At 36.0% G+C, this 25,004-nt stretch overlaps 2 protein-coding genes across 2 annotated transcripts in view; one reads left to right on the top strand and one right to left on the bottom strand.

The window, feature by feature from the left end:
• Window positions 1-6,131: 6,131 nt before the first annotated feature.
• LOC133518583 (large ribosomal subunit protein eL33) lies at window positions 6,132-11,748 on the bottom strand. Its single transcript, XM_061852246.1, has 4 exons — window positions 11,650-11,748; window positions 11,190-11,413; window positions 10,580-10,810; window positions 6,132-6,199 (listed from the first exon to the last, which is right to left on the bottom strand). The coding sequence occupies exons 2-4, from the start codon at window positions 11,409-11,411 to the stop codon at window positions 6,176-6,178; spliced, it is 477 nt and encodes a 158-aa protein (XP_061708230.1). The 5' UTR covers window positions 11,412-11,413; window positions 11,650-11,748; the 3' UTR covers window positions 6,132-6,175.
• Window positions 11,749-15,289: 3,541 nt separating this feature from the next.
• The window catches only part of LOC133518564 (dnaJ homolog subfamily C member 3), a 23,768-nt gene continuing 14,053 nt past the window's right edge, over window positions 15,290-25,004 (top strand). Inside the window, exons 1-4 of the mRNA XM_061852228.1 lie at window positions 15,290-15,490; window positions 15,581-15,691; window positions 15,897-15,991; window positions 16,208-16,312. Of these exons, the coding sequence (XP_061708212.1) occupies window positions 15,409-15,490; window positions 15,581-15,691; window positions 15,897-15,991; window positions 16,208-16,312 (393 nt within the window). The 5' untranslated portion in view covers window positions 15,290-15,408. The remainder of the gene's footprint in view (window positions 15,491-15,580; window positions 15,692-15,896; window positions 15,992-16,207; window positions 16,313-25,004) is intronic.

Raw genomic sequence — 25,004 nt, 5'->3', positions numbered from 1 at the left:
AAAAACAGCTAAACTGATCATGTCCCCCTATAGTTTTCATTTAATGTCTTTCTTAAGCTCTACTTCCACGATTTTTTTCATATTTTTGGACCTATGGTTCAAAAGTTAGAGGGGGGAGACACATTTTTTTTTCTTTCGGAGCGATTATCTCCGAATATATTCACTTTATCAAAAAATGTTTGTTGAATACCCATATTAGTTTTGAAAGACCTTTCCAACGATACCCCACACTGTGGGGTTAAAGCAAAAAAAAATTCACCCCCACTTTACGTGTAGGGGAGGTACCCTAAAAAAAATTATATTTTAGGATTTTATTGTACGACTTTGTCGGCTTTATTGATTTATATATCCATGCCGAATTTCAGCTTTCTAGCACTAACGACCACGGAGCAAAGCCTCGGACAGACAGACAGACAGACTGACATGGCGAAACTATAAGGGTTCCTAGTTGACTACGGAACCCTAAAAAGCATATTTAATGAAACATCAAACTTAGATGCTCTATGACTCTTGTTTATGTTAAAAGGTTGCCAGTACTTATAAACAAGTTTTAGATACTTATTTGACAAAATTTGTGGTTTTATGTCCCATTACCGGTTCCTGTTCCATTATAGGGGTATCTACTATAGAACCCTTTTAGTTTCACGCTATCCGTCTGTACTGTCAGGACGCTCTTGGCTTGTTTTTGCGGATGGGAAAGAACCCTGAATTAATATTATAATTCGTACCTACTGATTAATGGAGGTACCTGGTACATAACATAAAAAATCGCCACAAAATTAAAATAAATCTTAGGTACCTATTTACAATCACTAAACCATAGGTATTTTATACGATAAATACATACTTATACCTATTCCAAATTGAGGTTATTGTTAACATGATTCTCTGATGATTGAGCTAACGTAGCACTTACCAGATTAATACAGTCCAATTAAAGGTTCACGTTATAACACCACTAAATTTGCAGTTTACACTATAAAAGACGACGAATTTTAAGCCAAGTATTCAACCACACATGTATAGTGGCTAACAGTGACGCCGGCCTCCGACCGCCAAGCACTCCTTTGGGGAAACGCAATGAAGATACTACGAAATTACGTTAGATTCTGCGTGTATACAATTGTTGCACAGAAAGTGTGTCCACGAACGTGGAACTAATCCACGATATAATTGTTTAGTCTCGTGGACTGCAGTTAGTCAAGTAAGAAGAACCATCTGTAAGGCAGTTGTCAAATAACCTCCGATAATTAGGGAAGTTCTAGTTGTATTGAAGAGCGTTTTGTTTACGTAATAGGTACACTAGGTACGAGCTAAAATTTACCTATATTTAAATATTTTTTATTGAATATTTATTTAATAAGTACCATTTATAATTGCTTCATTATTATGAGCACAAAGTTTTGGCATCCGACTTCCACCGTTTCTTATTATTGGCAAATACACCTTGAGAGAGAATTAGAGACAAAAGAAGTTAAAAAACAAAATAAAATCTGTTATGAAATTGGTTCTTAATAACGGATATATTAACTTTGTAATAAAATGATCGAATCAAGAACCCTTTTTGGTAGTCGGTAAAGGAGATGGCAACCCGATAATATGTCAATACTGATAATCGACAATCCTGTACGACCCAAGTCCCTAAACATAGGCAAAAATACCACTCAAAATAAAACAAATAACAGGTGGTTCAGTGATCGTGGTCACCCTTATGAAGCGATGCGTTGCCCAAGCGCGGCCGGTTCCAGCCTGGTGGAGCCGGAATGCTGTGGCAGGCCGCTGCCTCCGCCGCACGCCTAATAACCCAAATAACAAAATAATACAAGACCTCGAATATAGAGTATCATTTTATTATTTTTACTTGTACAATCAGCATCAATCATAGTGTATGAAACAACACGCCAAAAGTACGAGTATGTAAACCGATCAGCTTGGCTTGGTATCAGCGTTCTATTTTCATGGCACCCGGAATGGGTAGCAAAAATAGAAATATATTTGAAAAGGGTAGGTGCGTTTTGATTTCGTCTAATTTCAAAGTTGCCAACTTAGAAAGCGCAAAAAAATCTGAAAGTACACTTATTTTACTTCAATGTATTTTGTTTGTATTGCTCATACAAATATTGTCGACTAGCTGTTGCCCGTGACTTCGTACGCGTGGATTTGTATGTCAGTGGTTATATACATTAGCATAGAACACTATGCAGCAAAAGGTAGGAGTAGGGAGGGAGGAATAATTATACAATCGAATGCAAACTTTTTTTCACCAATTTAGGGGATTAATACAAACTTTCAATAAACGCCATATTAACTCCCTTGGGGAATTAATTTCTAAAAACGCTGAAATCACTTTTCTTCTTTCCTATTATTGTCTCTTTCTACGACATTTCAACATCACTATTTACAAAAATTCTCGTTTTCGATGCAAACGTACAACCCCTTTTTCACCACCTTAGGAAATGAATCTTCAAAAAAGCTGAAATAATTTTTCTTCTATTTTAATAAAATACCTTTTTACAAAGTTTCAAATTCCTAGCTCAAAATAAAACTTGAACCATATACAAACCTTCATCCCTCTTTTTAAACCCCTATAGGGATAAAATTATCAAAAACGTTGATTTAACTTTTATTTGTAATCTAAGTGAAAAAAAATGTTCTCGATGTAATCCCTCTCAATCCCTTAAGAAGATTTTCAAGTCCACTATTCCAATCGAATGCAAACTTTAAACCCTTTTTTCACCAATTTAAGGGATTAATACAAACTTTCAATTAACGCCATTTTAACTCCCTTGGGGAATTAATTACTAAAATGCTGAAAGTAGTTTTCTCGTTTCCTATTATTGTGTCTTTTTACAACATATCAACATCACTATTTAAAAAAAAATTCGTTTCCGATGCAAAGTTACAACCCTTTTTTTCACTAACTTAGGGAATGAATTTTCAAAAAAAGGTGATATGTATCAGTTTTCGTCTATTTGAATATAGAGGAGGTAATGCCCGTTTACCAAGTTTCAAGTTCCTAGCTTAAAAGAAAACTCGTACCACATATAAACTTCTATCCCCTTTTTAAGCCCCTTAGGGGTTGAATTATCAAGAACGTTAAAATAACTTTTTATAATCTAACATTTTGTAAGTGAAGTTTAGTTAGTATGTGTTTGTAATGGATTCATATTTTCAACCCCTATTTAACCCTTTTACAAAACGATGGAATATTTTTTTGTTTTATTTAAATAATATGCCCATATACAAAGTTTCAAGTCCTTTAAACCCCTTTTTCACTACCTTGAGGGATTAATTGTCTAAAACGCTTAAAAATTGTTTTGTTCTCTTTTAATTAAGTACCGACGAAGTTTCAAGTTCCTAGCTTAAGTTAAATTTGAAAACCTCACAAATTATCAACCCTTTTTTAACCCATTTCGGGGATGAATTTTTAAAAACCCTGATATAACTTTTCTTGAATTCTAACAATATGCCTTTATACAAAGTTTCAAGACCCGCACTCGAAAAAAAAATTTATCTCCATACAAACTTCAACCCCCTTTTCACCGCCTTGAGAGATGAATTTTCTATTTTAATAAAATACCTTTATACAACGTTTCATGTTCCTAGTTAAAAATAAAACTTGAAGTCCATACAAACCTTCATCCCCTTTTTAACCCCCCTTAGGGGTTGAAATTTCAAAAACGTTGAAATAGCTTTTACTTTTATCGGCTAATATATCTTTATAAGAAGTTTCAAAGCATTGGTAATGAATTCAAACTTTCAACCCCTTTAGAGGATGACTTTTAATAACGCTGAAGTTACTTGTGTTTTAATGATATGCCTAGTTTCAAATAACGCACTCAAAAAAATACATGATCTCCATACAATCTTTCAACCCCTTTTTCACCACCTTAGGGGATGAATTTTCAAAAACGCTGAAATCAGTTTTCTTCTATTTAAATAAAATACTTTTTTACAAAGTGTCAAATTCCTAGCTTAAAATAAAACTTGAACCCCATGCAAACTTTCATCCCCTTTTAACCCCCTTAGTGGTTGATTTCTCAAAATCGCTTCTTAGCTCTTGTACACTTTATAAATGTAACATAGTGTGTAAATTTCAACTTTCTAGCATTTGTAGTTTCGGCTCTATGGATACTTAGATATATTCTGTTTCAATAACATTAATAATGCACTATACATCATAGTTGACTGGTTTACGGCAAATAACTTACTTTTGAACGCCAATAAAACCAAGTACATCAAATTTACGCTGCCGAACGTCAAGCAGGTAAACAACAGCAAGATTGAAATAAAAGGTGACACGCTGGAATATGGAAATCGAACGGTTTTCCATGGAGTCACTTTTGACTCGAAACTGCAGTGGCATTCACATATAGCCACTCTAGCCGGCAAGCTTAGTTCTGAGGGACTACCGCAAACCACGTTCGACGTGTTGCCTCCCTGTCACACTTACGTACGAAGTTATGAGTGCGACAGAGAGGCTACACGTCGAACGTGGTTCGCAGTAGGCCCTCTGCTGCCTATGCAGTGAGGCGAACCAGACAGCTAACAAACGTAGAGACGGCCAGGCTGGTATACTTTAGATACTTCCACAATGTTATGTCATATGGAATTCTGTTGTGGGGAAAAGACTATTCAGACTATTTTTGTGCTGCAAAAACGAGCTGTACGGTCCCTATATAATTATGATCTGGGCGCTCGGGTATCCCTAAGAGAGAAATTCAAAGAAGCAAATATCCTTACGGTTGCATCTCAATACATACTTGAGAATCTTATGTATGTTCGGAAAAACATCCACGAATACAAGCTGAATAGTGATATCCATAATTATAACACTAGAAATAAACATAAGCTTGCTGTGTCCGCCACCGCCTCCATAAGGTATTAGTAAGTCTTTCGTCGGGAACTGTACACGTTTTTATAATAAAGTCCCCACTGATATAGTGAATTTACCACTTAACAAGTCTCACATTAAGCGCTCCTTGTTAAGAAAGGCGTACTATTTACACTGTAACTGATTTTATAGACGATAGATGCCTTTAAGCCGGTAGCTTGATTTAGATAGGATGATACCAGTTAAATAAATATTGTTTTCTGTTCATTATAAAAACATGCTAGTGTCCAGTAGATTTGACACATGAGAACATCAAGTTCTCGCTTAATTATATTGTTTAATTTAGTTTTAGTTTTGGACACTTGGGAGACCTTATACATCTCTAAGTTTTTATCTTTATTTTGTCCAACCAACTCAGTTTGGTGTCAACTACTGGGATTTGTTTTTCCCATTAGTTACCAGTGGTAAAAGGTGAGAAAAAATCCCAGTAGCTGCAACTTGGTGGCAACTAGTGGGAATAACTTTACTTAATATTCTTACTTTTTATTTTTATATGATACTGGAACTATTACAAACCATTTTATAAGTAGTCAGACCAATTAGAGGGCCCAACCATCCCCCAGACCCACAAAGTTTATATGCGTTTCTGTGTGAAATTGTGTGGGTCTGGGGGATGGTTTTTAATAGTTACCCCGAGTATCATTTGATATGAATAAAGAGTAATGAATATTATGTAAAGTTACAATAACTTTTTGACAGCGTCTGGTAAGTTACCCCTGGCGGAAACGGTCTGGCAACGTTGATTATCAATTTTTAACAATATTTCCTAAAACATACATAAAATACAGCCATGAAAATATTAAGAAAAGTTAGTATTATTTTTACCCTTTAGCACCTTGTACCGGACAAATGGCAGTATGCAGACATTAACCCACTTATTCGTCATAAACATCTACTAAAGTTACGATGCCGCTAATAATCGTTTGTCCCTTTCCGACGTATCGGTATGATGGAAAGGGAAGGGACAAACAATTATTAGCGGCATCGTAACTTTAGTAGACGTTTATGAATAAGGGGGTAAAAGTACAAAGTAACACTATTATACCATACATTATATTTATGAGAAAAAAAAAGGTCTGGCGGCTCTGGGATCTTAAGACTATATAATAGTAATAAAAATAATTCAGCCTATATACGTCCCACTGCTGGGCACAGGCCTCCTCTCATGTGTGAGAGGGCTCGGGCTATAGGACCTAGACCTAGACTTTCTTGGACTATAAGCAAATAAAAAGCACCATTAGTTTTTTTGGATTTTATTACGCTTACAATAACAGGAGGTTCTTAGATCCTGGAAGGATACAGCATCTGAAACAAAAAAAGAAGTGTTCATTCATTTCAAAAGGAGACGGGCGATTTATTAGTTAGCATATTCACATACACTGGTGTGAAAGACGCGCTGAGATAAAGTATATTTATTTATACCTACAATTATGAAAGGTGGAGGGGTAAGGAATACAATCCCCATAGGCAGAACTGGTGCAAGAGTGTCCAGCTGTCAGCTGTAAATAATAGTTCCAAATCTCCCAGATTAGTGCTAGAGTAGCTAAGGACCTAGGCGTTTACACATTGATAACCGTGGCGTTTATTTTACACATTGATTTCAAAATAAATAATCAAGTAATTTAACACTATTTATGATTTTATAAAGACACATAATGTACAGAATGTCCCACTAGCAAGAAACAACTTGTAACTTTTTGTTCTTAATAAATATTTGTATTTGTTTGTATTCGTTATTGATGGAGTGAAGTGCGCTGCCTACGATTTGTATTCTTCTTTTCAAATATTCTAGGTATTGTAGCGCCACCTATTTAAGGTTTTTTGACGGATACTTTTCGGTACATAGAGATTGTATTCCTTACCTTCCATACCTACAATAAAATTGCTTTGTTTAAAACTTGTACAGAAAAAACGGCTATTATATTTCTAAGCAAGATGACTACGGCTTTCTTACAGCGATAAAAAGTCTTATTATTATTAACAGACTTGAAGATTTCAAGATGAGTATTTTATTTTTATTTTTGTTACTTCATATCTCCGTCATTTCTGAACCAATTTAGAAAATTTTTTTTTTATTGAATTTAGTCAAAACTCTGCTCTGATGATGGCATCCATGAGGAATCGAGGGAACTCTTCAAATGTGAAAGGCTACATGTAGTGATTTTTGTATTTTCATCAACAAATCAAGGATTAATATAATATTGGTATAGGTTTTCTGTAAGTATTAATCTAATTAAAATACGCTGAATATTTATTCATTTTTCGTAAACAAAAACTAACATTTATTAACATATGTAAATAAAAATTAGCCGCAAGCGCTGGAGGCCTAGCAGTAAGAGCCGGCTCGTGCCAATGAGTTTTTCGGAACTTATGTATGAAATATCATTTGATATTTACCAGTCGCTTTTCTGTGAAGGAAAACATCGAGAGGACCCTTTGGGTTGGAAGGTCAGATGGCAGTCGCTTTCGTAAAAACTAGTGCCTACGCCAAATCTTGGGATTAGTTGTCAAGCGGACCCCAGGCTCCCATGAGCCGTGGCAAAAAATGCCGGGACAACGCGAGGAAGGATGTAAATAAAATTAAGCGGGTCCACACAGAGCGAGCACACACGCGAGGCAATTTCCTCACGCACGAACCGGCCAGTGTAGACGTGCCTCGGCAGATCTTTGCGTATGTAGACGGGAATGTGAAAATTAAAAAAAAAGCGATACATACTAAATATCCTTGGCGGTTTCATAGTGAAACGGAGATTGGGAAAATGGGAAAATACTTGAACAACAAATTCGTCTAACAAGTGTTGCGTTTCGCTCATTAGCTTTTCGCGCGCAATTTTTGTACTTTATTTATTATTTCAATCAATTAAATGATAATGTAATAACAATTATCTGAATAAAAAATATTTGGTCCAAATTCAAACTTCATGCATGACCATGAGGCTAATTCACCTTGTGCTTAGTATTTCCAGTCTAGTGCTGCATCATTTGTTTTAGGGTTTGGCCCTGTGTCATAGCAATTTAACATAATTTTCGCAGGAAATTTAGGAAGTTCATCAACATATTAAAACTTTTGTATTTGAAAGTGTATGCCACTTTCGCATCCAGTCTATTAAGCAGTAAATATACATTCCGCCATTTACCACATTAAAATTGGAAAGTCCGTCTATTATTAGGCAAAGCCTAACATCAAAGGTTTCGGTCCTTCCGTCATTGCGCGACGAGAACGCAAACGTTATCGCGAATGATAGTAAAGAAATAGAAAACATTTTCGCAAACCAGTTTAGGAAATCATTTGTTAAGGAACCAGATACTTTAGCAATACCCGCAGTGAGTGCTTCTGGAGTGCTGAAATCTTTGGAAGAAATTAATTCACCCCTGAGGTGGTGGAAAAAGTGATAAACACCTTTAAAGACGAAACAGCTATGGGTCCAGACGGTATACCGGCAATATTCTGAAGAAATGCAGTCATGCGTTAGGAGAACAGCTGTCACATATAATGTCACTGTCATTCACGACCGGTAAACTGCCTGATGACTGGAAGGAAGCCACTGTTACCCCTATATACTAAAAAGGCGACAAACTTACTGCAGCGAATTACAGACCAATAAGTCTAACATGCATTGCCTCTAAAGTAATGGAGAAAAATCATTGCTAAATGTATTAGACAATTTTTATCTGAGGAACAGATCATAATTGAAGAACAACACGGTTTTATTCCTAGACGGTCAACAGTCACTAATCTATTGACTTGTCTCGATTATTGGACTAAGAACTGGAATGAACACCTTCCAACAGATGTAGTTTACTTAGATTACGAAAAAGCCTTCGACCAGGTACCTATAAAAAGGCTCATTAGTAAGCTGGAGCATTATGGGATTCGTGGACGTCTTCTGAACTGGATTCAAGACTTCCTAAGTGTAAGAAAAATGAGAATCAGAGTAGGAGAGGACCTGTCTAAACCTATTGACGTTCTTAGTGGTGTCCCCCAAGGATCTGTCTTCGGCCCACTCCTTTTTGGAATTTTTGTCACTGACCTTATGTCCATTGTTAAATCTAGACACTCATTTTTCGCTGATGACACAAAAATAATGGGAAACCCTCTCATCTCTCATAACTTCATACAGGCAGACCTAGATCGACTTAGAGGGTAGACACAGGATTGGCGCATGTCACTTAATTCGGATAAATGTACCATTCTTCATATTGGGCCCACAAACCCTCAGCTTCCGTATACTATGGGTATGCAAGTCCTGCAAGTAGTGAATTTACAAAGAGACCTCGGAGTCACTATAACATCTTGAAGTGGGATATGCACATTCTGGAAATAACAAAAAGAGCCAACTTCCTAGTATACCTTTACGTAAGACCTTTAAGACAATTGATATAGCACTGTTCCTAAAACGTACATAAGACGTGCATAAGGCCAATTCTTGAATATGCTTACCAAATCTGGAGTCCATGCTTTCAGAAGGATATAACTTTACTTGAAAAGGTGCAACGCAGGGCAACCAAGATGGTCTATGGACTACGCAACAAACTGTACAACCAAAGGCTTGCCAGTCTTGGTTTGACAACACTGGAGCGAAGAAGACAGCATGGTGACGTCATTGAAACTTTCAAGATCACACATGATTATTACGACTTACCTGAACTAAAGGACCTGTTTGTTACAAGCAATCCTAGAAAGCACTTTCTATCGAACCGCATCAAGCCCAGTGGAATAAACTACCAGAAGCAGTGATGCTTCTTCAGTGAATAGTTTTAAAAACAGACTTGACAAACATTTAAAATTATCAAAATGAACATTAATTGTACAAAAAAACAAGTGCAGTGATTTACACACATCAGCTTTCAGCTGCTAGTGTATTCAATAATATAATATTATATATAAGGCAAGTCATATGCAGACTTTCTTTAAATCAGAGATTACCAACTGTTTTTGTGACTATAATATTAATATAATTTGATAAGGCATTGATAAATCCTCCCGACTGCACATGATGTTACCTTACTAAATTTTGATATCAGTAAATTAAAATAAACTATTAAAATTACTATTGATTAATATCTACTTCAGAAACAAAAAAATTGTGTCATTACTGGCCAAAAAAGGTTTAGCACCCCATTTCATCATAAATGAAGCCATATGAAGAGAAACTAAAGGACTCACTACTCTAAAGCACCACAGAGAACATGGAGACCTAATAGAGACGTACAAAATACTATCTGGGCACTATGACCTCAAGGATTTCCAAGAGATGTTCAAGCGCAACAACAACCATCTGAGAGGTCATCATTTAAAGCTGGAAAGGCATAGGGCTCACAGTAACCCATACAAACACTTTTTCAGCAATTGAGTGGTGAGGGCTTGGAACAAACTCCCAGAAGATGTGGTTTCAGCACAAAATGTGAACCAGTTTAAAAATAAATTAGACAAGCACATTATATCTACTACTCCTTCATGATAACTATCATTATGAATATTGGATACAGGTCATATCAGTTGTCAAACTGCCTGCCTGCTTATTAAATAATAATAATAAATTCTTCATCATATGCAATTACAAGCAGTAACATAGGTTAATAATTAAAAGAGTTAGAGATCACTCCAAAGTAACAAAAAAAAAAGTATACTGGTCTTGCCTACAGCAACAGTAACCTGAACACTATTGATACATGACTACTTACCACTCTTATTCTATGTCCCATGGCATGTGCGGGGAGGTTGGACTTGAAGCGTGCACGAACTCCACCAGAGTTGCCATGGGGACGGGTCACCTTGCCCCAGATAGCACGCAGCTTGGTCTTCTTGCCGCGGGGTCCTCCGGCGATGGGTGTCCTCTTCTTTGCTCGGTACACATACACGCAACGCTTGCCAGCGTAGAAGTTAGCGTCGACGCGATCACGTGCACCTTCAATCTGGAACCAGTGTTTGAATCTAGTCAATATCATGGACCAAAAATATACATTTTCAATATCACATATCAGTGTATCAGTATAAGTAAAACCACATGGTTTGGTTCAGGTTTCAAATGTCTGAAGGCATCATTTAGAAAGTACTTTGTAAAACAGCTATTATTAAAATATAGCCATTTGATAACAATCAAATAACCGAGAAAAAACACTCGCAATGCTAAACATGGTAAAGAAAGAACCTCAATAATTATCTGACCGGCACTCATAACATAACAGAAAAACTAAAATAATAATTAACTTCCTAACCTATAACAGCATGGTCTAAGAGAACGTAGAGATCGCACAGCGGTTACTAATAAATTATTTGATAAAAAGTACGTACCTTTAAAAGAGCTGTGTTTTCGTGTTGGTTTCTCAAACCCCGTTTGTACCCAGCGAACACAGCTTTGGCGTAAAGTCTGCCATGTCGCGGCTTGGACGACACTTTACGGATCGCCTTCGGGGGCTCGGCAGGAGCCACAGGAGCGGCCTTAGCGGCCTTCTCTTTAGACGCCTTGGTTTTAGGCGCTTTTGCCTTTGGCGCAGGTGCCGGCGTGTCAGACATTCCTAAAACAGGCTTGTACCGTTAATCACTGAACTGACTGTGCTGCTCACAACTTAATCTAGGGTTATGTTGACATTCGAATGGAAACAAATCGGTAAATATCTTGTTTAAAATCTATAATCCAATATTTCTACTATTAACACTTAGCGGCAAAAAAGTTTTACCAGCAATAGAATGGTATATTTTTGGTCAGAACATTAATTTACAAAAGAAATCTTAAAAGTAATGGCTTACTAACCGGATATCAATTGTGGAAAGAACGAGAGCCGGTGTTGCCAAGATTTATCCAATACAAATTAATTGTCAGGCAAGCTAATAGTTAAAATTACCCAAATATAATCTGTCAAGCCCATGGAGATATCTTACAAGTCCGTGGTCAAGCCATTTACATCAGTAGAAAAAGCGGAAAATTTAAAAATGCAGGCTCGAAGAGGGAAGAGACATGAAAATTGTTAATTTCGCGGCTTTTGACAACAACTGACAAAGTTGTTTGACCGGCTATATTAATGAATTTCGTATTGTTTAGAATATGAAGTTGTTTCATAAATCGAATAATAAGGGTTTTCGTAAAATACAAAATGATAGAAAATGTATAATTTAAAGGAAAGGAAAGGAATCACTTATTAATCAAATTAAAATACGTGCCATGGACATTTATCTAAGGATGGGCCTTATGGACACTAAGAATGGTGCTAGTTCAGCCGAATGACGAATTCGAGCCAATAGGGTTGTTTCCAATTTTTTTAAACGCTTGTATTATATTCTATATTATCCAAACGTCGCCCTAAAATTCAATGTTTACCCTAAAAACGACTTTAAATATGTTAAATTAACAAAATATATTTTGACCCATGCTTTCGCGCCCAAAACGCTTTTTGAAAATTGTGTGACGTCACAGTTTACGGTTTGACACATAACTATGTACACGTAACACGTCACACCTGATGGAAAGTGAAGACAGGGCCTAAGATGGAGCTCACCGGTTCAGTAGTAGCCTATTCACTCTTGCTTTAAAGACACCGAGGTCATATTTATCAGGGAATACAGAGGGCGGGAGCGCATTCCATTCTTTAGCCGTCCGTAACAAAAAAGAGGAGGCAAATCGTTTAGTGCGAACAAATGGAATGTGTACCACGAACGGGTGCAATTGCTCCCCACGCCTGGACGTCCGATGATGGAAAGGGGAAGGGGAAGGTGGGATCAGATCGTGCAGTTCCTGTGCACACTCCCCGAAATATATCCGATAGAACACCGATAGGCTAGCGACTCGACGGCGATGCTCAAGGCTCTGTAATTTTGACTTGATAGATGGGTCATCGCCAAAAAGTCTATGAGCCCGGCGCTCTATCGAGTCCAGGGCCGCCGGCTGATATTTGGCGGAACCGTCCCATAGGTGGCAGCAGTATTTCATGCTCGAGCGGACCTGTGCTTGGTATAGGGAGAGAAGCTGTTTCGGCGTGAAATACCGCCTCACATTAAATAAGACACCAAGTTTTTTGGCAGCAGTTTTAGCCCTGGACTCAATAGTCAACCCGAAGTTTAAGTTCGATTTTAAACTTAGACCAAGAAGCTCTAAAGTGTTAGTCACGGGAAGGGACACATTTCGGAAAGTGGGAGCCAAGGTGAACTGGCTCCGTTTTGCGGTGAAAAAGAAAAGTCTAACGCAACTAATTGCGGTCAATCGCGCGCGTGATGCTGATGCGAACTCATCAAACAAACGCATTGTGGCGTTAGACTGCACGATAAGCTCGAATTCGTGTGCGTGACACCGCTGTACCGACTACCAAACCCATTCTTATTGCCCGTAAAGCCCGTCCTTAGATATATGTCAATGAATAGCACACATGATGTATTTGGCATTATGATCGTATTAGCCTAAATATAAGAGTGACGAAGCCTTCATATAGAAAATAAACCAGAAAGTTATTTTATTCATATAAAAATGTTTTAAGTAATTATTTCAAAGATTTTTCCATTGTAACTGTAGGACCAGGTTGATGTAAGTACTTACATAAAATTCATCAATGATGCAAAAATATACATCGACAAAATTGACTTGTTATATACTTGGCTGTATTTAAATGGGGATTTCCCATACATTTCCTTGATTTCCTTCATTCAGTTCTATCTTTTTGTAATGCCTCGATACAATGTTTTAATAATCAAGCCTAACGGTAAAATGATTATTAAAAAACTAAAACAATAACAAATACAAATGTTTCATTTCCGAAATAAAATACTAGGCATAGCCTGTCCTGTGGTGGACATATAACTACTTTTTAGGGTTCCGTAGCCAACTAGGATCCCTTATAGTTTCGCCATGTCCGTCTGTCTGTCTGTCTGTCTGTCCGAGGCTTTGTTTAAATGTAAGATCTTTCATTTCTGGCTAAAATTTACTATTTTGTCGCTGACTGTATTTTTTTTATCAAAATCTGTAAATTCCAATCGTCCTAAAGCTGCACGGGATCTGGTAGCTACCCCTAGTGCATAAAAATCCATAAAATTCATGATGATTTTGCCAATGTCAAAAGTGTGCACGTAAGCATGACGTTGTTCGGTAGTTGCTTTTAGTACAGTGATAGCTGTACTTTACAAATAGCCATGATAGATTGCCGGGTGTTTACTAAAAATAGTTAAAAGCTTGTGCGTCCCAGGGTAGAATAAAATAAACTTGACGCATTTGTCATCTACGTAAATTTACCCATGTGTTTACTGTAAAATATTTAGGCTAGCAACCTTATGTATTTTTCGTTATGCACAGTTAACGTTCCGACGTTTGTTGTGGGCCATAAAATTCAAGCCTCATAAATAACCAATAAAGACCATATAATTTATTTAAAAACGAAATGCACACATAATATTAAACTAAATTGCATATAAAATTTATTTAAAATATTTATATTATCAGATAAAGATATGAACCCGAATTGGGTACGTACTTTTTCCCATTTGCTCATTTCAGTTTTTTTAACTATTAATTCTTATTTTTATTCCTTCCATCCTTATTTCATTGTATTTTGTATACCTACAACATCATATAAATTATATTATCTTCTTTTAATACTTAAATTGGGTAAAATATATATTGAACAATAATTTTGTACTGGCAATAAGTCAAACCGTGTATTTTGTTAAAATTGGTCCAAGTTCTTGAAAAATATAAAAGCTTCTACAAACGTTTGCGATAGTGAGATATGTCGACCCGACAGAGTGAAATGAAGCGATATTTAGAATTAGACAAGTCAAACAACGGATCGCAGTCGACGTGTTGGAAGAATTGTTGTTATAAAAAATTGGCCGATCAGAATCTATTTTGTATCCAGACAATCCAGAAATACAAATTAAAAAATACTCATTCACAAAGAACTCAAGTGCCAATTACATCCACACTTCCCGATTTCGGGCCCAAAATAAGTCCCGATTTCGGGCCTGATAATCGTTTTCGTTTCACGGAATATCTGAGGGCCTACCGCGAATCACGTTCGACGTGTTGCCTCTCTGTCGCACTTGTAAATTCGTACGCAAGCGTGACAGGGAGATAACACGTCGAACGTGGTTCGCGGTAGGCCCTCAGCACATCGTGAACAATATTCGAAACACCCTGCAAGTCCTCATTCTTAGTCTCTAATTGCCAAAAATGTTCAATATTTGATATTTTTGTATATGAGCCATTTTTCAGCGTATTTGACCGCTCCTGTGGTGCCCCCTAAAGTTTGTGCACGCTCCCTATTAACAGGTATTTCAATACCGATTCCAAGCTCTGATTGGACTAAATACTTTAAATTTAAGTTCAGTGCCGATTATTAATATACACCCGCTATATACTTGGCTTTTTCTCTACCGAGCAGATGGCTTAGAAATGTCTGATTTGGACCAATCAGGACAGACCACGAAAAGTGCCGTAAGGAAGATGGATTGTGGCTCTGTCAACTAATTAGTTTGTATTGAAATTAAATGTAATACACTTTAATAACAGCCACATTAAAAATTAAAAATAATGATGGACTATTTAGTGAATATTAATTGGAACAAAATAACACCATGTCTTCTTTTATTAGTGCTAGAAATAGTGTTAGAATGTAAGTTCAGCATTGACCGGACTGCTATCAGCCTGATTTTTCGGTGCTTTTGCATTAGGGTTTATAAATACATAAATTTGTGTGACACAGTTTCAGATTGTGCGACGCCTGCAGAGGTGAACAAGCACTTGGAGCTGGGCCGGGACTTCCTGGCGCGAGGGCAGCTTTCGGACGCGCTGACGCACTATCATGCAGCAGTCGGTGAGTGATCAATCCCAAATATCTGCTGCTTTACATTCAGGCCTTATTTAGAGATACTCATCTTATTATCAGTTAAAAATCATCTTCATTTAGTTTACTTTTGTTTGTAAATTGGTGAGGTGGATGTTGCTTATCATAATTATGGAATACATTGCTGTTATATGTGGCATGATCATTTAACTGATAAACTTATTTATCTTTTTAGAGGGTGACCCACACAACTACCTCACATATTTCAAACGTGGTACAGTTTACTATGCTCTGGGTAAAGCAAAGTTTGCATTGCAAGACTTCACTAAGGTAAGATTTAAGATTCTCTGGGCACACTAGACTTCATCTTATAATTTCTATTGTAGTACTGTAAGAAGTTTTTTTGTGAGTAATATGCCCTAAAGTTGGCTATCTTTTATCTATAATACTTAAAACTCACATATTTTTATGTGGCATTACTAGGGGACGGCTGACTTCAGGGCACTTACACTCTGTGTTTTGTATTTCAATTTTATCATTTTTTAGGTGTTGGAGTTGAAAGCAGACTTTACTTCAGCACAAGTGCAGCGTGCTAATGTCTACCTCAAACTAGCTCAATACAGAGAGGCTAAAGAAGACTTCTTGCAAGTTGTAAGTATTACAGATAAAATTACGAAAAGCAGCATTTTATGGACTTGTCACTTTTCACTGGCAGTTAGTAAAGTTGTTTCATTAAAAGGATCGCTAGGCTTTGGTACTTAATCTAGTTAAACTTTTACTCTAAATAATTAATAACAGTAACATGTACCTAAACATTCAAATGGTCTGTAGTTAACCATAATAACTTAACAACTGTCTTAGTTTAGTGGGAGAAGGGGTGGACGCAAATTTGAGTATTCCATGCAGTGCAAACTGCACACTTCAAAATGATTTCATTACTCAACATGCAGTTGTAATAAAACAAAAATTACAAAACTACACTTTTGCCGTTGAATCAGTGTCCTTTATGAAGTGTGTAAGAGAAACATAAATGACTGACAAGTTTAACCATCTTATTCGAATTTTTTTACACGCTACTATTAGTAATTTATGTTTTATCCCTTTCTTACAAATAGATAAGTCAAAATGACAGATTAAGAAAAACAATTATTAGCTAAATGAAGCTTGTAGCGCGTTAATGTATAAAACACAAAGAAAAGCCTTTATAATTAGGCTGGGCCACACAGAGCGAACATACGCGCGAGGAAATTGTCTCGCGCGGATGCTCGCTCAGTGTGGACCCGCCTATTTTTCTCTAACATGCAGACAAGGACAGAAAGAAATTCTTCCAATGCTGCACTGTCTGCAACCATTTAGGTTGCAGGGTATGAGAAAGAATATTTTACTATAAAAGAAGGCTGATATGGAATGAACCATCATACCAAACTATATATAAACTTTTCAATTCAGTTTACCTTATTTATTTATTAAGCCCAGTAATACATAGGTATTACAAAGAATCCCATTGTTGGGCTAAGGTCTCCCCCATCTTATTCCAATTCCGTTTGTCAGTAGCCTGTCTTTTCCATTCTCGTCATTTCTGCACCCTTGTAATGTTTCTTGGGTACGAGGTAGTGGTTTTTGTGCGTCCATCTGTTGACAATGTGTCTTATAATGTGCCCTGCCCACGCCCATTTAAGCTTTTTGGCGGCTTGGAGTGTATCCCTCATGCGGATTTTACGTCTAAACGCCCATTTACATTATACAGCTTTCTTGCACATTCCATACAATAAAATTGAGGCATAAAAAGTTTGCTCAGTCTGAACCTAACGCGATATTCTTGCCTACTGAAAGCAATTTCATTTCAATTCTGGAATACATGTAAACAGAGGCCAACCGCCGCTCCACCTATCATTCAAAAGATGAATTCCGCCGTGCGTATCCAGTAAAAAACAAATTAAAACTGCGTGTCCATTACACAATTGGATGAATAATTCCGAAGGACTGGTATTCGCCCTAATGCTTGGCCTCCAGTAGGGCTAAAATGGTCGGTCTTTTGCCATCTGTCATCGTGCCTATCACGTTCTAACAAGTATGTAAGCGCGAAAGTGACGCATGACATGGCAAGTGATAAAAATGCGACCATGATAGCTGCAGAGCTCAAAAAATCAGAATTCAAAAAAATATTCTGCTAGTAGGCTTCAAGGGCTCTTTTAGTTAGAATTCAACACACCATTTACAGTGACATCATGATTTGATATAATATTATATATTATAATAGTGACATGAAAATCGGTACATAGTAACATTTAAATATGCAATACCTGGGTAAAAAATACATAATAATAATTCTCTCTCTCAAAACTCTGTCATTGAATTAACTTTGAAGTTTTTAATTTTATTAATAATTTCTCTTGGATCGAAATCGTCTCCCCCTAATTCTATGGAAAAGGCTTTTAGTGCAGAATCGCAGTCCTTTCGATTTTTATAATTTTTTATTTTTTCGTATCACACAAACATTTATACCTATAAACTTAGTCGAGTCGAAAGACCCATATTTCAATACGTTTTTGCTTATTTTTAGTAATTCTTAAATTAAAATTTGCACCTGCAAAAACATACAGCAATCATTGAGTTATACAGCAATCATGTAGTACTAGAGAAGACCACTGGAAGAAAATGCTTCCACACCTCAATGGAGTGCCGGCACTTCACTGCGTTTAGTACATAGAATATAATACTCAGTTTAGTACGTCTCCAACTACTGGCGAGATGCCACGCATGAGTCACAAATAAAAATAAAAAACAATAAAAATTAAAAATACCATTGTGCGTTATAAAAATGTATTCTAATAATATCAAGAAACATTATAAAAGCAATATATTAACAATCCGCTGCAAAAAAACTCTTGTTTTAAGCTCATTTAGATTATTTTGAAACGTCACTTTAAACACTCGCGGTGGTACGCCATTTTCTTTGGCGCATAGATTAAATTTCGCAGATGTAACACGTAGGTACTAATGATTATCTAAATTATTGTTTGCAGAATATATACATAATAATGATATATTACTCTTTGTCTCGTATTTTTTTAGTGTTTTTCTCATATTTAAAGAGTATATTATGCTATAAACGCCATTTGATCAAAATTGCTACGAGTACAAGAGTCATTTGAGAAAGAGTTTCATGACTATTTTTATAAATTTTAATGTCGTCCGTGTCACATATGTAAAACAATTTCAATACACTTGTAAGGAAATATATACATTTTATCTAGATTCTTCACAGTGTGTATGTAGGCAGAAAATGAACAGTTGTCATTACAGTTTCGCCTCTGGCTAGCTACACAGCGATGCTTATTCTTTAGCTTAGTGATAGACGTCAAACGCCGAAAATGGCGGACACAAATTGTTCTCGATAGCCTGTCTAGTATATTTATGTCAGTGACAGCAATACGTCATGTATGGTATAACTAAAAGTATGGAAGGTAGAGTTAAGGAACGCAATCTCCATAGGCAAAACTTTGCAAAAGTGCCCAGTGGTCAGCTATAAATAATAATTCCAAATATCTCCAGAGTAGCGCTAGAGTAGCTAAGAACCTAGGCGTTATTGACGGAGTGAAGTGCGCTGTCTATGATTTGTTTTTTTATGATTTGAACTCTGCGTGCCAAAAGTATGTATCTGACAGGCTTTCAGTAACTGTCATTATAAGTATTATAACTAATATTACAATTACCTAATGTTGGTACACTGTATTAGCCATACTATTTTATTAACATTCAAGCAAAACTCTGCGTTGACATAGACTAGATTAAATGTTTAGCCGTTACGTTGGTAAGCCGGGAATAATACTATATGATATAAAAGCCTAATTTCTACCTCGATGTTGGAAATATACAAAGTTTACTATTACTGTTTCGTCCAGTATTATATATTGCAGTTTACCATTTATCAGCTATCGTAACCTATTTTTACCGTAAATATGATATTAAAGCAAAAAACGTGAACAAAATAACGGAATAGTATGGGAATTGACAGAAACACACGTAGCATTTTTGTCATATTTGGCCACATCAAGCGCTGTGATCGTTCCGGCTTCCCCCACCACCCGCTTTGCACGCTTACAATAGCCCATGTGTAAACTCTTTGGTGCAATTCTTGAATAAGTACTATTTAATTATATATTCAGGATTTTTTCAAGCGAGTTTTTCCTTAGTATTATTCTTTCCATTTTACGCTGTTAGTAGATTGACAGATGATTCCTTACTAATTTTTAATAGTTCTGCATTTATTTTATCAGTTCCCGAAGACTGTCCATTTGTTAATGAATCAATTACTTTTTCAATTTCTTGTACCTATTGGTAAAAGTTGAGCCATCATCATTACGTTACCCTTTGAATACAATTGTTAGTTTCTTCTGGAGTCTTTGAGCTAGAGCTCATCATGTGGCTCTGATAGGATATCTTTTTCGTTTGGTAGAGTTTTATTATTTCGCTTAAGTGGTTGGAATCCATGTATTTTCGTTTATCAAGTTTATTTCTATCTTTCGAACTGTTCCATTTTGCTGAATGTATCTTTTTCATTTTCATGTTTCCGGATGTCCTTACTGATTGCTCTTTTTGTAATTTTATATAAACCTTAAGAAAAAAAAATGCGTTTTATCTCTCATATAGGTAAAATAGAGCTTATTTCTTTCGTCTATCAACCATTTTGTTCTTAAGGAAAGTTGTGCAGTTTTTTTTTCTGAAGTATTTAGATATTTATTTTTGGTTTTTGTATGTAGTACTTATGTGTTTTATCCGTTCTGTTATAAATCAGTTCTGGAATTGGAAACTGTATGATATTGTAAGCCTTAGTGGGAAGGAACATACGCAATGCGAAAAAATTAAATACACGTTTTAACATTCCTGACAACATACCAAAAACAACCTAAGTACGTAATTTGGTCGGGTTATTTGTTAATCCCCATAAACCACCATACATTTATGGTGGGAAGTAAAAAAATGTGAGACTATGACAAGGACAAACAATAGTAACGCTTTCTCTGCTACCCCTACTGAAAGTTTCATAAGTGCATCTTTTTCGGTCATCTAACGGCGGCGATGATGGATATTTTCACTTTTCACTATGAATGTTTCTTCGATTCATTGCTGATTGATCACTTTGACACTCGTTTAGAAGAAAAAATGACTAGTAGGTACACAGAAAAAAAATAGTTCTCCAGCCAAGTAAATACTCTTGTGTTTCCTATATAAGGAAACATTAAAATTCTTGCGTCAAGATATAAAATATTTCAAAGTTTATTATTTAAGCTAAAAAATCCAATTCTCTATCCGAGCTATAAAAAGTTTATTAAAAAAAGCTCCATATCAAGTTTTGTTTTATGTATTATATTTATTTATTGAACCTAAGTGTCTTAGTGCAATACTTAAAGAACTTGTGCCAAGAAACTTTGTTTTGAAAGAGTGCGTTACTCAATGTGAAATATGATATTATTTATATGTAGAGCTGTAATTTCTTAGCGCCAAGTTTAGTATGTTCTTTTTTTCTTAAACCATTTTTTTAATTTTCTTAAACCAACATGAATTTCGTTATTCGTTGATAATGTAATGTTTGTATGTAGTTCTAAATTTTTCAATAATCCTCTTTCATCATCTTCTTCTTCTTCTTCCTCGCGTTGTCCCGGCATTTTGCCACGGCTCATGGGAGCCTGGGGTCCGCTTGGAAACTAATCCCGAGAATTGGCGTAGGCACTACTTTTAGCACGAGAAAGCGACTGCCATCTGACCTTTCAACCCAGAGGGTAAACTACTAGAGGCCTTATTGGGATTAGCCCGGTTTTCTCACGATTATTTCCTTCACCGCAAAGCGACTGGTGAATATCAAATGATACTTCGTACATAAGTTTCGAAAACCTCATCGGTACGAGCCGGGGTTTGAACTCGCGACCTCCGGATTGCAAGTCACACGCTCTTACCGCTAGGCCACCAGCGCTTATTTAGTCTTCTTCATCAAATATATTGATATTATTTTATGTAAAAGTCTCAAACTAAAGTTTTGGTGTTTTTTCTTTAAATAGCTTTGGCTCTTGACTGTACATTGAAAACATCAAACCAAGAATGAATCGCTCTTGCGTGTAAACTTAAAGTCTCCAAAGCACAATTTTGGTGCTTCTTCTTTGAAATAGCTTTGGCTCTTGACTGTAGGTTGAAAACATCAAACCAAGAATTTATCTCTCTTGTCTAAAAACTTTAAAGTCTTAAACCAAATTTTTGGTGCTTCTTTTTTAAAATAGCTTTAGCTCTTGACTGTATATTGAAAACATCAAACCAAGAATTAATCGCTCTTGCCTAAAAACTTAAAAGTCGCCAAAGAAAATTTTGGTGCTTCTTCTTTGGAATTGGGATTGGGTAATATTTTTGATTTGAGGAAGAGTTACTCAAGATAAAACTGTTTCTTAAGAGCGTGCTATATCTCTTGCTAGGACGTTTTTTTATTGCGGCGAATAATTAATATCTTAACTCAAATCACTACCATTGGCTTTAAAAATGTGTAAAGATAAAACTAAATAATTTTTATTCTCCTTTAAAAAAATCATGATGTTTTAACTCGAGACATATTTATTGGACTAAGCAATTTATTATTTTCATTAAGCAACCGTGCGCAAGAGAGTTTTTCGATTTGAATTAAGATATTTTTTTTACCTGTGTAGCAGTTACCACTTACCACCAAACCGGGTTGGTGGTAACAGTGCTTTTTTCCCAGTGTAGTTACCAGTGGTATAAGGTGGTGGTAACAACTTAGTACTAACTAGTGGGAATAACCCCACCACGCTCGAAATACTACTTTCCTATCATTCGTCACGCTCATGTTTAATTTGGCAATATTTCGCTTGCTCGGATATCAATATTAATACGACGGGTTAAGCAACCCCTTGTAAAACAAATCACTATTTTAATATTTAATGATAACAATGAAATAATGTTTGGTAGGCACATAGGTGTATTAAAAGTATAAATTGTAGGCAGGCCTACTGATTGTTGCAATGAGTCACGCATTATACGACTAATGTGATAAAGCATGTATAGTACAATATTCCTTAACGTAATTTAATGTTGTCTTCTGGCGTAACATTCGATGCGATTGCTTCACTGGTTGAACATTATATTTCTAAGTTCTAGAAACACGTCGAGTTGTTTTTTTTGTAGGTACATGATTATAATAATATTGATGCCTTTACTAAATATTGTCCACGATAAAATTCTATTGTCATGATAATATGATTTAACTAGTTCGATGTCGAGTAATTTTCTCTTCGTATTTTTTACGTCGTTCTTAAATGTAGGTACAAATCAATACAGTATACCACAGAAGTAAATTTATCACATCTATTTGAATTCAGCTAGGTATATAGGACAAGCACTGCATACGAGTATCCAATCGAAAAAAGTTTTATGTAATTTGTAAAAATATTTCCAAGATGTTTGCGATAAAGACTTAAATAGGATGACGAAATGGCGAGAAATTGAGGTAAAACACGATGTAGAGTAAGTTATTAATGTGTAAAACTTATATTAAATATGTATTTAATTTATTATGCTTATGCATTATTTTCAAACTGTTTCAAACTACACACATAGAAGGGCTTTAATAAAGTTTTTTACCTGTACATAGATCCGTTTTTTAGTCTGTATAATCCTATCTGAAATGGAGTGTACTACGCGTACACAGCGTCGATTTTTGATGTGATCGCATAATCATAGGGTAGTTAGTTTAGACCATAATGAACACACTTTCTAAGTTTTATAAAAAAATAAAGTAATTCCGCGAGATTTATCACTACTTTGTTTTGATTCTAAACGTCGCATTTACTGACACGACATCACAAGTGATCATGATAAACACATTACCGCTTAAAAAAAAAATCTTGTGGTTAAGAGAAAATTAAAAATTTCTTTCAAAATCGTTTCATAGCACTAAAACCTACATCTAGTTTCAGTTTGTGGTTATATAAAAAGCAGTATAATAATCAGCATTTATACATTTATTAAGGTATATGGTCATTTTGAATCTTTCTTTCCCATGGTGAAAACATGGAACATATCTGGGGGTACATCTGCCTCTTTATAGTGAGTCGTCATAGAGAGGCAGATAACACATTTCGATGTTGGCGGTACGGTAGGCCATCAGAGGGCTTACCACGGACACCGAAGTTCGCAAATGGCGGCATCTATCTTTTTTACTACAGCTAAGGCGTAATTAGAGTGCCCGCAATTTGCGAACTTCGGTGTTCGCGGAAGGCCCTCAGAAATCAGTTCTGCTTCATTTTTGAGAAAAATGATTGTTTATTAAACTCGTCTGTCGTCGTCGTCGGTTTAAGCAGAGCTCGATCGCACGTACCTGTACCACTTTCTGCCGAAATCTGCTAAAATGCAGCATTGTTATAAGGTACAGTCTGGCAAACCAATTTTGTCAGTTACAGTAAAGTTTGAACAACGAACACGCCAAAACTTGGGTATGTTACGGGTAGTTTTAGATGGTAATTTTTTTGTTTGCTTAGATAAAAAACGCTATAGCATGAGAAACATATGAAACCACAATAATTGTCGGTTCTATAATTCAGGATAACTAGCTTTAAACAGATGGAGTAAAATCACTTCGCACCAATAGCCTTGGAAAATTTGAATTAAGATATTTTTTTTACCTGTGTAGCAGTTACCACTTACCACCAAACCGGGTTGGTGGTAACAGTGCTTTTTTCCCAGTGTAGTTACCAGTGGTATAAGGTGGTGGTAACAACTTAGTACTAACTAGTGGGAATAACCCCACCACGCTCGAAATACTACTTTCCTATCATTCGTCACGCTCATGTTTAATTTGGCAATATTTCGCTTGCTCGGATATCAATATTAATACGACGGGTTAAGCAACCCCTTGTAAAACAAATCACTATTTTAATATTTAATGATAACAATGAAATAATGTTTGGTAGGCACATAGGTGTATTAAAAGTATAAATTGTAGGCAGGCCTACTGATTGTTGCAATGAGTCACGCATTATACGACTAATGTGATAAAGCATGTATAGTACAATATTCCTTAACGTAATTTAATGTTGTCTTCTGGCGTAACATTCGATGCGATTGCTTCACTGGTTGAACATTATATTTCTAAGTTCTAGAAACACGTCGAGTTGTTTTTTTTTGTAGGTACATGATTATAATAATATTGATGCCTTTACTAAATATTGTCCACGATAAAATTCTATTGTCATGATAATATGATTTAACTAGTTCGATGTCGAGTAATTTTCTCTTCGTATTTTTTACGTCGTTCTTAAATGTAGGTACAAATCAATACAGT

This window comes from Cydia pomonella, chromosome 1, assembly GCF_033807575.1.
Source record: "Cydia pomonella isolate Wapato2018A chromosome 1, ilCydPomo1, whole genome shotgun sequence".
Lineage (NCBI taxonomy): Eukaryota > Metazoa > Arthropoda > Insecta > Lepidoptera > Tortricidae > Cydia > Cydia pomonella.
The sequence above is the reverse complement of the archived record's forward strand: the minus strand, read 5'-3'. Positions and strand labels throughout refer to the sequence as shown.

Coding starts and splice junctions, on each gene's coding strand:
- LOC133518583 (XM_061852246.1), bottom strand. CDS start 11,411: ATGTCTGACACGCCGGCACCTGCGCCAAAGGCAAAAGCGCCTAAAACC. Junction 10,811..11,189: donor AAAACACAGCTCTTTTAAAG/GTACGTACTTTT, acceptor CACTGGTTCCAG/ATTGAAGGTGCACGTGATCG. Junction 6,200..10,579: donor TGGGACATAGAATAAGAGTG/GTAAGTAGTCAT, acceptor TTTTTGTTTCAG/ATGCTGTATCCTTCCAGGAT.